The 14,209-nt window shown below is 54.1% G+C and overlaps 7 protein-coding genes across 7 annotated transcripts; 2 read left to right on the plus strand and 5 right to left on the minus strand.

Moving 5' to 3' along the window:
• Nucleotides 1-144: 144 nt before the first annotated feature.
• Nucleotides 145-2,712, minus strand: E0L32_006510 (uncharacterized protein; the record flags this gene model as incomplete). The annotated part of the gene is made up of 5 exons (XM_031141151.1): nt 145-1,481; nt 1,538-1,808; nt 2,009-2,029; nt 2,105-2,327; nt 2,693-2,712. The coding sequence occupies 5 exons, from the start codon at nt 2,710-2,712 to the stop codon at nt 145-147; spliced, it is 1,872 nt and encodes a 623-aa protein (XP_030994795.1).
• A 507-nt stretch (nt 2,713-3,219) lies between these two features.
• On the plus strand, nt 3,220-3,914 carry E0L32_006511 (uncharacterized protein; the record flags this gene model as incomplete). Its single annotated transcript, XM_031141152.1, has 2 exons — nt 3,220-3,417; nt 3,507-3,914. The coding sequence occupies 2 exons, from the start codon at nt 3,220-3,222 to the stop codon at nt 3,912-3,914; spliced, it is 606 nt and encodes a 201-aa protein (XP_030994796.1).
• Nucleotides 3,915-4,410: 496 nt separating this feature from the next.
• Nucleotides 4,411-5,899, minus strand: E0L32_006512 (uncharacterized protein; the record flags this gene model as incomplete). The annotated part of the gene is made up of 5 exons (XM_031141153.1): nt 4,411-4,595; nt 4,651-4,816; nt 4,888-5,189; nt 5,263-5,597; nt 5,658-5,899. The coding sequence occupies 5 exons, from the start codon at nt 5,897-5,899 to the stop codon at nt 4,411-4,413; spliced, it is 1,230 nt and encodes a 409-aa protein (XP_030994797.1).
• A 457-nt stretch (nt 5,900-6,356) lies between these two features.
• On the minus strand, nt 6,357-8,361 carry E0L32_006513 (uncharacterized protein; the record flags this gene model as incomplete). Its single annotated transcript, XM_031141154.1, has 2 exons — nt 6,357-6,795; nt 6,848-8,361. The coding sequence occupies 2 exons, from the start codon at nt 8,359-8,361 to the stop codon at nt 6,357-6,359; spliced, it is 1,953 nt and encodes a 650-aa protein (XP_030994798.1).
• Nucleotides 8,362-9,177: 816 nt separating this feature from the next.
• E0L32_006514 (uncharacterized protein) lies at nt 9,178-10,716 on the plus strand (the record flags this gene model as incomplete). Its single annotated transcript, XM_031141155.1, has 1 exon — nt 9,178-10,716. The coding sequence occupies one exon, from the start codon at nt 9,178-9,180 to the stop codon at nt 10,714-10,716; it is 1,539 nt and encodes a 512-aa protein (XP_030994799.1).
• A 326-nt stretch (nt 10,717-11,042) lies between these two features.
• E0L32_006515 (uncharacterized protein) lies at nt 11,043-13,283 on the minus strand (the record flags this gene model as incomplete). Its single annotated transcript, XM_031141156.1, has 5 exons — nt 11,043-11,977; nt 12,020-12,448; nt 12,514-12,718; nt 12,770-13,049; nt 13,108-13,283. 5 exons carry the CDS (start codon nt 13,281-13,283, stop codon nt 11,043-11,045), a joined length of 2,025 nt encoding a protein of 674 aa, XP_030994800.1.
• Nucleotides 13,284-13,535: 252 nt separating this feature from the next.
• E0L32_006516 (uncharacterized protein) lies at nt 13,536-14,184 on the minus strand (the record flags this gene model as incomplete). Its single annotated transcript, XM_031141158.1, has 2 exons — nt 13,536-13,805; nt 14,077-14,184. 2 exons carry the CDS (start codon nt 14,182-14,184, stop codon nt 13,536-13,538), a joined length of 378 nt encoding a protein of 125 aa, XP_030994801.1.
• Between the last annotated feature and the right edge of the window lie 25 nt (nt 14,185-14,209).

Genomic DNA, 14,209 nt, shown 5'->3' on the forward strand with positions numbered 1-14,209 from the left:
CTTTGTGATATCCAATTTCCCAGAAGACCCTTGTCCACCTGATGCTTCCCGCCCTGACCCATGGAACTCCTGAACTCTGAGAAAAGACAAAAGAAAAGAAAATTAATCACAAGGTGTAGCGAGGGGAAGTTGTCCCTTCTTGCTTCAAGTCAACGAAATCCGCCAACCCAGTCGCCGAAGTGGTGCGTCCCAATCAACACTGGACGAAGTGCCCTTGGTCCTAATGGCCAGCTGCGTATTGTTGCTGGAACCATCTTCAGTCCTTGGGGTAGGCATGGTGGAGCCTGATACCCGACCGTCCAAGGCAATATCGTGCCACTTCCAAACCCAATGTACCGAGCTTTCAGTCACACCGATGTTCCCAAGTGTCCATACCTGACGCAGCTTTCCGAACTGGTCTAGCACCGTCCGCCTGTCCTTCTCCGTCACAGCCATGCAGGATGCGATGAAGAGAGGCCACATAGGATAGACCTCTCGCTCAGGCACCTCGACATGTTGAAAGAGCTTTAGTAGGGAAGGTAGCAAGACCTGCTGGATGCTTGGATGCGTGACAGGAATATCGAAGCCTGCGTGTCGCAAGTACAGTTGTGCAGCTCTTTTGAAAAGCAGCGAGAATAGAACGACCCGACGGGGATCGTGGCTGTCGTCGACATTCAATGTAAACGTATCGTCCTCGCCGTCGTCACCAACGGTGAATGGCCCCTCGGGACCAAGGCATTCTTCTCGTAGCTGGTCGAGTCGGCACTGCAGCGCATTCGCCTCGGCAAGAAACTCCTGCTCTTGAGCTAGCGAGGCCCCGCTCGCTGCCTTTCGAGACTTTGCCTTGCGCCTCGCGAGGGCTGTGATGGAAGAGATGATGGCCACCAGGCGCTCGGAGCACCCAACATAAACACTAATCTCCGACCCGACGTTCGGTTCGGAAGATACACCCTTCAGCAGATCCGCCCACAAAGCGGTGGCTTCCCTTCGCTGCTCCGCGAAGTAAGACTCGTTGTGTAGAGCCGTGCAGGAAAACACATCCCTGATTAGGAAGTACTGGCGGGCGAATTGTACTAGGCGGTGGTCCAGTGCACTCGGCCGGCGACCCACGGCTTCAAATAGCGCCGAGGCACCACGGAGGTATGTCACCCACTCTTTTGTGCTGCCGGTCGTGATTTCTGATATGCACATGATCAGCGTCGTGAGCACAGTCTCGTGGAAGTCGGCGCTCGGGGAGCTGTCCCCCGGTGACACATCGGCGGCAGAAGGTGCGAGGAGTTTCTGGATGTTCTGTTGCAGCAACCGCAAGCATTGAGATTTGTGCCGAAGAGCTATGGCACGGAACCCAGGCCCGCCATCCTGCTGCGGATAGTCGAATGCCGCGAGGGCGAGGATGGCGTGCTTCAGACTTGAAGAACCCGGCAATACCGGGAGGACCAGTTGCCTGTAGCCATTGTCGGGACCGTCAACGATGACCTTTCTACGGCACCAGTTGTTGGTATCTACATGCAATTAGTACAAAATGGTTCAGTAAGAGGGGCTATTGGAAGTGAAATACAATAGTCCAAGAGCATAAGTGACGATGAGTCGTGATCCCCAAGCATCAAATCGAACCCGGAGCGGGATTGCAGCAAACGAGGGGCCCGATGGACAGCCTGGTGGGGAGGGTACTCAACGACAGGCATATCCGAAGGGCTCTCTCCATCAGCCACATGTAAAAGAGCAGATATCTCTTCGGGTGAAACATTGACAAAGTGGACCTGGTCGCCTGCGTCTTCGAGGTCTTCGCCGTCGTGAATAAGATCTCGGCCATTTGTCCACGTTGCTGGCTGTTTAGGAAGTTGAGTCCAGACCAGGTCGTCCACCTCGAAAATATCCACTACTTCACTTGCCCAGGTGAGCGGCTGGCCGTACTCGCAAGTGAGGCCCCGTTTCTGGCAAGGAAGACATTGAGGCTTCTCCTCTAAAAGCGGGGATGGCATGAATGAGCACTCTTTTCCTCGGCAGAACTTCGATCAAGACAACTTACCCGTGCACTTCCGTCTACGCTCTGATACACAGCAACAGTATTAGCATGCCTTGTTGGTTGTACTTGCCGGCAATAGAACGACGAGCGGCGACTTACGTTTGCAGTTGCGGCAGCCAGTGCGAGCGCGACGAATGCGCGGGGAACTACCCATACTGCATTCCCACAAGTGGCTTTGTCACGAGCGACAAATGCCTTGGGAGTAAGAGAGACGATGACTTCAAGCCACGCAGGTGCAATAGGAGAAGAAATGATAGAGGACGCAATGAGTCGGGGGTTGTCGTCGAGATAAGCGGCTATAGATACCAACCTAGCGGGTTCACTAAAGTCGTTAGCAAACAGTCACGTGTGTGCACCCCCTTGTGACTAAATTGATTAAACCGATTATGGACAAGCTGATGCCCCAGAAACTAATGAGGTATCAAGGGTTCAAGGAGATGCTGATGTCAACTTTACTGGCCTCCTTCTTGACGAGATTAGAACCGTCAGGAAAGGCACTGCAGCCTATATACTAAGTTTCTCGGAGGTGCTAAGCTAGCCACAGAATATAGGCGCCCGGTTGGTCAGGTTCTCCCTTACGCTTTTCATTACTATGCCAACTGAGGGGCGTCTTAGTTTTACGAAGTTTCTTGGATGTAAAATTCACAGCAACGGGGGTCATTCCACGCACGACAATTAAGTTCAAACACATCGGCGTCAGTTTGCATACTGTGATCCTAAACCGTAAGTTAAGCTTCTGATAGGCGAACTGAGTCACATGTTTCCATGTAGAGGATCCTGATGCCAGATTGCATCGCAAAGTAAAGAGTAGGCTTTGGTTTTCATACTCCACTGACCTTTGAAATTCCTGAGCTCAAGCAAGGGGTGCCTGAGGAGTTCGGAATTTATTTCCCCATTCACTCAGCTAAGAGCTTTGCTAGCTGGTTTGCTTTGTTTTCCCGCTCAACAGTCAAGCTATCTGCGGCCTGAATTTTGAGAGTTACATCAGGACCCAACTTGTTCTCACCTTACTCTTCACCTTGACACCAACGCATTCAAAAAGGCCAGCCCATTTCCCATTTCCTCCTTTTCCATCTTCATCCACCTCTCGATCAATACCAGCTAAGCTGCCGATACCCCTTCAGCTAACCACATTCCTCAATCATTCTGGAAAATTATCCTCACGATTCCTTTCCCACAACCCAACCTCATCTTGCAATCAAGTCCTAGCAACGATGTCTCCTGCTACCCCAGACCACAGCAAGACCCCTGAGAAGGGCGACAAGGCCAAGGTGATCGACAAGGCCGACAAGGGTGAAAAGAACCCGACCGCCGAGAACATCAAGGGCAAGAAAAACCCCCACGATTTCACCATCAACGAGTTGCTTCTCGGAACCGCGCTTCTCCTCTCCCTCAAGGGGGGTGAGATCATCGTGAGTACACCCTAGCCAACAAAAAAACCGTTTCGCTCCCACTCATCCTACCGTTTCTCAATACTAATTCCATCCTCACCTGGACACAGATCGATCCCGAGCGGCTCGCCTTCCATGGCGGATACGCCAATGCCAACTCGGCGCGAGCCAACTCGCACAATGTCCTCCGAAAGTTCCGCGGCCTGATGAACCCCAGCGGCGATCCCGCGGCCGGTGAGGCTGGTGATAAGGATTCCGCTGGCACTGCCGCTGCCGGCGCCGCCGGTGACACCCCGGCCAAGGCTACTCCGGTTTCCACCCCCAAGCGCAAAGCCGCTGGCGCCACCCCCGGCAGCGCCAAGAAGCGCGTCAAGAAGGAGAAGGAGCCCAAGGAGAAGGATCCCAAGGAGAAGGAGCCCAAGGAGGAGAGCCCCAGAAAGCGCAAGACCCCGGCTAAGAAGGAACCTGCCGCCAAGGTCGAGATTGTCATTGAGGAGGGCACTGGTGACGAGATTTGAGTCGACACGTGGGATGAGCAGGAGACCATGACGGAAGGAAACTATCATTGCGATTGTTTTGTGTCGATTTCCTAATATCTGTCGCTCTGAGACAGAACATTATTCTTTCATTGCATAGCTTTCTTGCTCAATTTGCATTCGGATCCACACGGTTATTATTTTGGAGCTGGACATAACAGCAGCAAGGTAGCTAGACTTATTATTCGATCGAAGGCGATTTTCACCATGAACTATCAGTGGCGGGTCTCGTCTGAAATGGGTCTACTGGTATGACGTGAAAGATGAGACTGAAGGTTGTACTCCAGTTACATGTAGATCCCTATTCTCCCTCTATCAACATTGCCCAGTAATTATTTGCTTCGCGGCTTGGAGAGAAATATATACATATACAGGCCAAACTCTATCCTGCCGGATTTTTCCTTGGAAAGTCTACCCTCCTTCAACCACTGCTGGAGATCTGGTTTGTGACAACTTTGACATGATGCCTTCAAGCGAGCTACATATTCTCTTTAATCCACTCGCTTTCTGCCAACGTTTTAGCCGACGCACGATTCAAAGGGTTCCATTGCAACATTTCTCCCATCATGGCCAGGAACTTCTGTTGGCTTTCTCCTTCCAAGCTCGTCTCCTTGTCCGAAAGCGACACATGATCAGGGAGTGGTATGTCGGCACGAAAGTCTCCTAAGGGAACATATTAACACCTGACTGAACCTTTCACAAATCATCCGGAGCATACCTGATTCGCTAAAGAACTTCTGGGAAGACTTTGCTGAACGGAGAAGCGTCTTCGGGGGGCTCCCCAGCAGTGCGATCATCTCGGCAAGGTGTGCCCGACTTCGATAGGTCTGGTGCTCTGGATCATACCCCGTAAATAGGTGGCCACCTTCAAAGAGATCCCAGATCTGATGAAGAGAGCGCGTGCTCGGGTCAGTTCGACACTCTCGGAATGCCACAATACACTGAAAGTTCTCACCATACAACCCGTGTTCCAGATGTCAATCTGATAAGACCACGGTGCTTCCAGTATGACCTCCGGCGCTCGATATATATCGGGCTGCACATCTTCGGTATGCTCTTGATTCCCGACCACAGCCGAACCAAAGTCGCACAGAACCGGTGCGGCCCAGTTCTTTGGCATCTGGAGCTCGCGCGACAGATATACGACTCTGTCGTGAACAATTTTCCGCGGCGATGGATCGACAAGTTCTTGCTCCTCGAAGGTACGGAAGACTGACTCGTCCTCTATTCCGAACATTATGTTATCAGCTTTGATATCTGTGGTCAGAAAGTCAGTGAGTGCGCTATGAAAGGCCTGCACAATGGGAGATGGAAGGAAAATGGTTCATACCGGTGTGAATAATCTGGCATTCTGTGTGCAGGAAGTCCAGAGCAAGAAAGAGGCGATGCAGAATGAAAGCCAGGACTAGCGCGGGCAGCCTTTTCACTGGGTTGCGGTGGAGGAATGCCAGAACGCTCTCCCACAGAGGCGGATGTACCAGGCATCGGTGGCTTCCGTCGGGCCCGACAACATCGAAGGAGTCCAAAAGTTCTCTGATGCCATTGCGGCCGGGATGCCTTGCCGGAGACCCGGATATGCGCTTGTACATTAAAAATTCATGATCCAATTGTTTACCCATAGAACCTGAGTGAACATAGAGCTTCAATGCGACGTGTCGGCGACCACTGTTCATTCTGTCAGCGATAAAGTATTGCAGTGCAATGAGGGCATAAATAGCATCTTACTCAAGGTCACGCGCGAGCCAGACGGTTGAACTAGCTCCAAATCCCAGCTTGCCGACAATTTGATACCGGTCTTTGAGAATCTCACCGATGCGGACTGGGTAGTAACGTGAGGCAACGTAATCTGGGAACAGCTCTTCTTCTATCCTCTGCTGTGTTGGGAGCCGCGGGAAATTGGTATTCGAGAAACTGAGAGGCTTCCACGCCCGGCCGCTCCAAGGTATGCGCCGGAGGAGCGACGCCATATGGGTTTTTTCTAGTCCAGAATAAAGTGAAAGCAGGATGATGATGAAATGGTGGATGGCGCGCACTGAGGTTGAAGGCGGTCGCGACAATGAGGAACATTGAACCAACCCACTGGGCTGGCTCCACTTCAATTGGGGTGTTGTATCTCGCAGTAGGAGCCCTCCTTATATACATATTGGAACTGGAACATCTAGACTATGACTATGACTGTAGAATGGCCAGTGATGTTCAGATGAGTTGACAGGCTGTTGACAAAAGTACCTAGGTACTTGACTACTAGCTATTAGCACCAATCAATTTTAGGTAGCGGGATAGCCGTTCCGAGTTCTAGAGCAAGGGAATGCATTGTTAACATTGAGGTATCTCTTGCTGAACTTCCATCGACTATTCTGACCCCGCTTGAATGGCAACCAGCATCGCTAAGGTATGGACTACAGCTCATCCTATTCGTGGAACCTACGAGGCAGTCTCTCTGCCGGCACCACAAAGTTCCCTCCACTTGTCTGCGCTCGCAAACAAGATCTTTCTCGCTCTTGCTAAGGCCTCCCACTTGTTCCGTGAGGCGGGCATCACGGGACCGGAGTACACATGCAAAGGGTGGAGCATCGCCAAAGGCCACAAATCTCTGAGATGTTGTGTCTGTAACAGGATCATCGGGTTGATGTCATCCCATAGCAAGCTCGGGAGGATCCTGAGCGTTCCGTCATACCCAGGCGACTCTTCGGGCCTGTCCATGTCGGTGGGATAGAAATCGACATCAATGGCCAGGACGAACCCCTCCTGCTCAGGCACCGGTCTGAGGTATGAATTGATGCTCACTTGGTCGGCCACTAGGAACATATCGTCATAGATCTGCGGCGGAGCATCCGGACTCTTTACGTACTCTTTGAAGTGTCTGTTGCGGTCAGTATCGTTGACACACAAGCTCATGGCAAGGGGATTCTCACTTCTTCAGAGAATCAAGGTCCTCACCATCGACGCCTAGTGTCTTGGTGTCCAGCCAGTGTACTTTAGAAACCGCGCGGATATCTTCGATATCGCCGAGCTCGACGCCCCAATCCTTCTGATGTGCATCAAACCTTTTCTTGAACTCCTCCCACTCCTCATCCGAGCAAAGGTGAGATGCCCGGTAACCGACATAAGCCCACTGGAAATTGCCATGCTTCATCTGCCGCCGCAGCTCATCAATCCAGAAGGGGACTTTCGGCGGCCGTTGCCCGCCACGAAGCTCGAGACGCGCCTGCGCCTGCCCTCTAATCTGTGCTTCAAGCGTGCGAACCACGTCTGACGTGCCAGTGGCGTTCATAGTAGGCAACATGCTCTGGAAAGCACTCATGCCACTGTCTCCGCCCTGCTGCTCTAAGCGCGTCAGGTACCGGAGGCGCAGGTGGTACAGTTCTGCTCTCTTTTGGGCGTTTGGGTGAGCACCCGAGAGAGGTGTGTTAGGGGGAGGGTCGCCGTAGAGATCGTCAGGGTCGTCAAGTGCTGGCACACCGTTGTACCCCCGCATCAGGAGCATAATGTTGAGATCCGCCAGCGATGCGTTCTCGCCCAGGTCGTGGAGCTTGTTTGTTAATTCCCAGATTCTGTCATCGAGACCATCCGGAGTAGAAGTGGTGTGGTTCCGGATATCCTCCATGATGGGGATACGCAGGCGATGAATGCGATCCAGAACCCACGTATGTGCTGTACTCGTGATGTAGTCGAAGTGCGCCCTGATGTACGCGGTCCACGCAGCCCGTATCTGCACATCCGCCTCGCTACCCCTTTGACGGCGATGAGCATTGATGGCATCTTCAAATTTCTTGAGTTCTTCGTGTATGCTGTTGAAGGTATTGCGCATTCCGGTAGCTACCCTGGGATGGTTCAGGTATTGAAAGACTTTGATGACCCAGCTGATGTACTGGCAAGCCTCGGCGAAGTTCTCGGGACGATCCAGCCCTTTCTTTACCCACTGTTTACTGGATAAAGGCACGAGGCCTTCCCAGAGCCTCGATTTCATGGCATGGAGGGTGCTGGACACGGTGAAGAGGTTTGTTTGATACCGAAAAGATGCTACTCGAGCCATCAGGCGATCCATCCCGGCGCCCTCGAGGGCGTTGTACGGAGCTGGAGCCCAGTCCGTGTAGGGCTGGGATAACAAGACCATTTCTTGGGCGGTGGGGCATGGTATCTCGCAGGCCTGTCCATCGGGAAACTTGCGCATGCAGACCGCTTCGAAAAAGTGCGGCAAGGTTTGCGGCTCTAGAGCCCTATCGACGATCCATAGCTTGTCCGGTTGAGTACTGCTGTGACCGGAGCTCATGTCTTCCTTCAACGGTGAGGGAATGTTGCCTCGGTCCCGGAGGGAACTCCCCGTTCTCTGGCTCAGGCTTGAGTTTATGAAAGCCTCTAGAAGCATGCGCCCCAGGACTGCGTCGAATACTTCATCGTCGTCGTCGCTCCCCGGGAAAGACGACATCTTTGCGGTTCCGAACTCTGCGACTGGCAGTCGTAAGCAACAAACTGGATATATCCTGGAAGCGATGTTCAAGCGTCCATCTCCACAAAGCTTAGATAGAAAACATCTTTGGCACTACGAGTTGGCTCCTTGCTTGTTGAAATATCACCTTTTTTCCCACACGACTGCCAAGATGATGCCCCGTTTTCCGCATTTCCGCAATCTCGGCTAGGACCCTGAAAAGGGATTGGTTGTCAACGTATGTCGAGGCTAGGCAGACACGTACCCAAATTCACACCTCGGAAGCTTTGGTCCTGGACTCTCGTGGGCATATTGGAGCTGGGGCCTATATCAAGAGGAAGAAAGTTCCACTCGCGTGATGCTATCGCGAAGCAAAACGAGCCGCACATCTAGGCATAGGTAGGCAACAACGAGGGCGTGGCTATGGATACCGTTGTTTTAGTGCTTGGAACCCCTGTAATGATGGATCCTCCATTGCCTCCGTATGCTCTAGTCAACTAACCCTGGCCATTTTGCCTATCACTTCTGTCTTCAGTGCATTTCGAGCGACCCCATTCTTCTCATGTCGAGCTGCCGTAACAGGCCTAGATTGAGCAACGATCTTACCACCAGACCGGAGACTGTCAATTGCTGGCTTGTATGATTCCCATCGAGTGCGGGTGGCATGGCAAGTGCGAAGTGCCGCTTGCGGCTTGTTAAGTCGGGCATCTCGCTGAGACCCCTCATTTGCCCATTGACTGCCAGCGGCGGCAGGTGGTGACCATGCCCACGATCCAATCCACCTCATCCCTCTCCCTTCATCTTAGCATCAAAGCCATGGCCGACCCCTACAAGCCCGTCATCGCCATCGCCGGCTTGGCGTGCGAGACCTCCACCTACACCCCGACCCGGACCCTGGCCCCCGCATTCCACCCCGTTCGCGGCGACGAGATCATCACCAGGGCCTACCCCTTCCTCACGCCCGGCGAACCCCTCGGCGACGCAGCCGAGTGGCACGGCGCCCTCATCGGCCATGCCATGCCCGGCGGTGTCGTCGCCCGCGCCGCCTTCGAGGAGCTCGCCGGGGAGATCGTCCGGCGGCTGACGGACATCGTCGCCAACGTGCCTAGCCTCGACGGCCTGTGGTTCGACATCCACGGCGCCATGGTCGTCGAGGACATGCAGGACGCCGAGGCCGAGCTGTTGCGCCGCGTCCGCGGCGTCGTCGGCCAGGACACCATCGTGTCCGCGTCGATGGACCTGCACGGCAACGTGTCGCGCGAGCTCGCCCACCAGACCGACCTCATCACCTGCTACCGCATGGCCCCGCACGAGGACCACCTCATCACCAAGGAGCGCGCGTGCCGCAACCTCGTGGACGTGCTGAACGAGCGGGTGCGCGACCAGCGGCGCCCGATCAAGGCCTGGATCCCCCTGCCCATCCTGCTGCCCGGCGAGCAGACCTCGACCCGCGTGGAGCCGGCGAAGCACATCTACGCCGCCGTGGACGGGGTCGAGGACACGGAGGGCGTTCTGGACGCCGCCATATGGGTAGGCTATGCCTGGGCAGATGAGCGGCGTAACAGAGCCATCGTGATGGCCACGGGCTGGGAGCAGAGGGCCGTCGCCGCGGGCGCGGAGAAGCTGGCCAGACTGTTCTGGGACGCACATGCCGACTTTGCTTTTGTGGGCAAGGCGGGCTCGTTCAAGGAGTGCATCGGCGCGGCGCTCAAGTCCAAGGCCCGGCCGTTCTTCATCTCCGACTCGGGCGACAACCCCACTGCCGGCGGCTCTGGCGACATGACCTGGGGCCTGACGAGGCTGCTGGAACGACCAGAGTTCAAGGATCCCTCGGGGCCGACCGTCATCTACGCAAGCGTGCCCGGGCCCAAAGCAGTTGAGACGGCTGTGCAGGCGGGTGTTGGTGCCACCGTCACAGTCACAGCTGGTGCCGAGGTCGACCATGTTCATTCCGGGCCCATTACCATGACCGGCAGGGTTCACGCCATCAAGTTTGGCGACAAGAACGCAGAGGTAGAAGTAGTCATCCAGGTCGGTAGCGTCTATGCCATCCTGACTCGGTTACGCAAACCGTACCACAAGGAGCATGACTTTACCGATCTCAACCTGAAGCCGCGCGAAGCAGACATTGTCATTGTCAAAATCGGCTACCTGGAGCCGGAGCTGCATAACATGGCTGCAGACTGGATGCTGGGCTTGACGCCGGGAGGTGTCGATCAGGATATCGAGCGCCTCGGGCACCACCACATCAGGAGGCCGATGTGGCCGTTCGACAAGAAGTTTGAAAAGGAGCCGGATCTCAGAGCGCGGATCATATCAATGTCAAACGAGCCGCTGACTGATCCTGATGACTGACGTGATGCAAACCAGCTAGGCGTCTAGTAGTAGAGTAGAGCCTATTCGATTATCCTAAGAAAAAGTTGTTGTTGAGTCACGTCAGCGTTCACTTGAACAGGTCTTGAGTGTCTTTCACTGAAGCTTCGTCTTTTGCACATGCCTTAGCTCGAGAATTGCTGCCACACCAGGTGCATAACATAGGAAATCAAGAAGAGCAGGGTGGGTACTTCTTATTTGATGAAAAGAGTGAAACGAGTGCATAAATCATGATATTGCTTGGGTATCCTGTCGTAACTTTCCTTCTATATACAGCTGTAAAAGATGCAAGCCCAGACTCCCCTTCCTCACTCGGCAGCACTCTTGGGCCGGATGGGACTCGATCCCGGGCTCGCAGGCCCGTCACCATCAAAATCATCATGTCGGCGGCCATCAGGCCCCACGGTATCCAGCAGGTCATCAGAGAAAGCTGTCAGCATCATGGGTCGACTGTGTATGTTTCCCGCTCTCAGAGCCACGTGGTTGTCCGCGGCTATGTAGTTCATCACTTCCGTGCTCCTTATCTCACAGGTCATCAGGAGCTTGAACGTGGCATGCACGCGCGGATCCTCGACTATGTCCAAGAGTCCTTCGACCATGAGCTGCGAGTCATCTGCCCACTCATTGAAGGTACCCTCCAGCTCGGAGATGTTGTCGATCATGCAGTAGACAGTCGTGCCGCGCTCAATCTGCCTGATTAGTAGATGGAGGAGGGTGCATAACGAGGACACGTTGTACCCCGAGATGCGCTTGAAGAAGTCTGGGTCGATGAATTCAAGGTGCGGTTCTGGTAGGTCTGGATATTGAAGCAACTGGGTGACCAAGCTGCGGAGGATGCCTGCCGGGCCCGCGAGGTCGTCGTCATCCGCGAAATGCTCGCCGCAAAAGTACGCGAGAGACACGGTCGAGGGTGCTCGGGCCATGGCAACCGTTAAAGAGGCGCAGAATACGGATAGCGGGGAACAGCGGCGGATGCTCAGTCCATTACAATGTCCGTCAACGAGCAGACATTCGGTTTGCCCGGGAGACAGCCACTTCTTGAAGCCCTCTTCGACCATGAGCCACCGGCCTCTCCCCAGCGCTTCTATCTCCATGCTTTTGCTCTGGGCCAGTACGGTTTGCAAGTCCTCGGTAGGACCTAGGGGGGTTACATTTAGTTCGTTCAGAAGTTGATCCGTTGTCATGAGAAAGGTAGCTGGCAGGAGTGGGCTAGGAGTATATGGTGGCGGAACGCCCGTCACACCTGGATCTTGTCAGTATAACCAACTCAGGAAGGAGACAATACAATACATGCCTCGTGCATAATCGTTCTCCACAACGACATAGTACACATATGTTTGAATCTGTGACACGATCTTGGGCGAGGCAGTGTCTGCGACGGCACTGAATTGGTCTCGAATGAGTTCCTTGACCTCGCTGAGCTCTTGCGACGTCTTCACCACCGACTTCTGCACATCACTGAGCTGAGTCTTGACGTCATTCCCCTGCTCCTCAATCTGGCTCAACCTATAATTGTTTGTGTGCACAGTTCGCCGCACCGCTTGGGTTTGTCGTAGATTCTCTTTTGCGCTTTGATATGTTGCCGAAAGCGTCTTGTTACTGATAGAGGTGATGCAGTTGTCCAGAGAGCGTGAAGCCACGTTCACCCGATGTATCGAGTCATCAATATCCTTAGCTTCTTGTTCCGGTAGATATTTGAAGACTCTCAGTGGGACTGAGAAAATATTAGCTCCCGCCAACCGGAATGCCTTATCCATGACACATTGAACTTTGGCTTACACTTCTGTCTGTGCCGATGTAATAGCAAGTCGATCAAGAGCGGTATTTCGTCCAGCAAGGCCTCGTAAAACCTCCGAACTTCAAGCAAGAGCTTGCCCTCGGAGGGGAAGCTTTGGCGTGCGTCTTGTGCCCTACTCAGAAGCATCGGCACATCTTCGAAAGCGCGAAAGATCTTTTCTCTGTTTGTATCGCGTTGTTCAATGATCTGGTATACTGGTCAGCAGCGTCATCCCGTAACAAGACAGAGTCAACACACTTTGAAGATAAAACCAAGTCCTCCCTTCAAGACACTTAATCCGTCCTCATCCGGAATCATGTCCAGGAGAGGTTGTAGCGTCGCCACGATAGTAGCTCCGTCTCGCGCCAGTCGCCGGAACGGGTTTTTGCCCGCTCGGTTGTATGCATTCCTTGCACCGTCCATTTTGTCGAGGACCGCATCGCGGGCTTGGAGGACGACATCCCAGCCATATTTCCCTTCCTCGATGTCCCTCACCAGCTCTGGTTCGCCCAAGGATGCAAGGCATTCTTGCAGAGCTCTACGATGCGTTTAGCCACAATACACTTCTTCGGCGAGCAATACCCAGTAAGGCGTACCTGCTTGGTCGCGGCCTGACAAATTCGGCCCGCTGCTTATCAAAGACGGTTTCGACCTCCATAATGGGGTTCATCGCGCCGCCTTGAGTGGCCCTCCACTGCCGGTAGTCTTCGAGGCTGTCTTCGTTATAGACCAGCTCCCGCATCTTGCTTGGGAGCGATTCCGGGGATGGCATGGCTGCTTCGGGAGTCAAGATCGCGGAACAGGGTCTGAATCAAATAAGTTTCCGCCTGTCAAAGCAGGAGAAATTCACGGACCAACTGTCCAGGTTTCATAGGTTCACGTGCTGGATGTACGTATCCCTCCTCTTCTCCTCCATTTGAAGGAGGGTGGCCCGGTTACTCACCCTAGCAGATGCATGTCAGCATGACAGGGGGGTTCGTCGAGGCGGGTACTTGGTCTGCAAGACCCCCGCCACCGGCGCCAACTAAGCTCCTGCCAACGTGTCTCGGGTGCCTGTTCGACTGGCGCGTTCGTGCACGTCGACTACTGCGGCACTGCCCGTCTTTTGCACCTTTAAGTCACTAGACGGAACGCAAGTGGAAACACTGAGCTTAGCTCCACCATCATTCGCAGCGGTTCGAGGGCTGTGTCCTGCAGAGTCGCGGGGATTCCATTCAGCTTTGGAGATCATTGTCATATTCTTGCCCTCGACCTCGACCTCGGAAGGGCTATCCCACTCCCTAAAACCGATGGGCTTGATGGATGCATAGACAAGTACTTCTGTTGGCAGTCCGCCAACTAATCTGACCATCACTTGTGAGCGAACCGTGCTTGAATCAACAATATGCGCTATTAGGTTCGGTTGGGGGCCGTTTCTACTGTGGCGGGGGACGAGAACTGCACATCACACCAGCAGATGAGCAAAAGGGCCACCGCCATGGGCTAGACCGGGGTTCAGGCCCAGCTCGACTGGCGCAGCAACAAGGGTGGTGCGCCGCGACGTCTGACGGCAACCCTGTGCTTACTTCTATTGCATGGGCCACAGTCTTGACCGATGATCTGCTGTCATCACTTCGATCCGGATGCTGTTCAGCCTTAGCTTCTCTCAGAGGCGGCGAAACTGGATTTGTCATCGCGAAGCATTACGAGTCCGTCTTA

This window comes from Thyridium curvatum (genome assembly GCF_004353045.1).
Source record: "Thyridium curvatum strain D216 chromosome Unknown NODE_37_length_373104_cov_81.786046, whole genome shotgun sequence".
In the NCBI taxonomy this organism is placed as follows: Eukaryota; Fungi; Ascomycota; class Sordariomycetes; order Thyridiales; family Thyridiaceae; genus Thyridium; species Thyridium curvatum.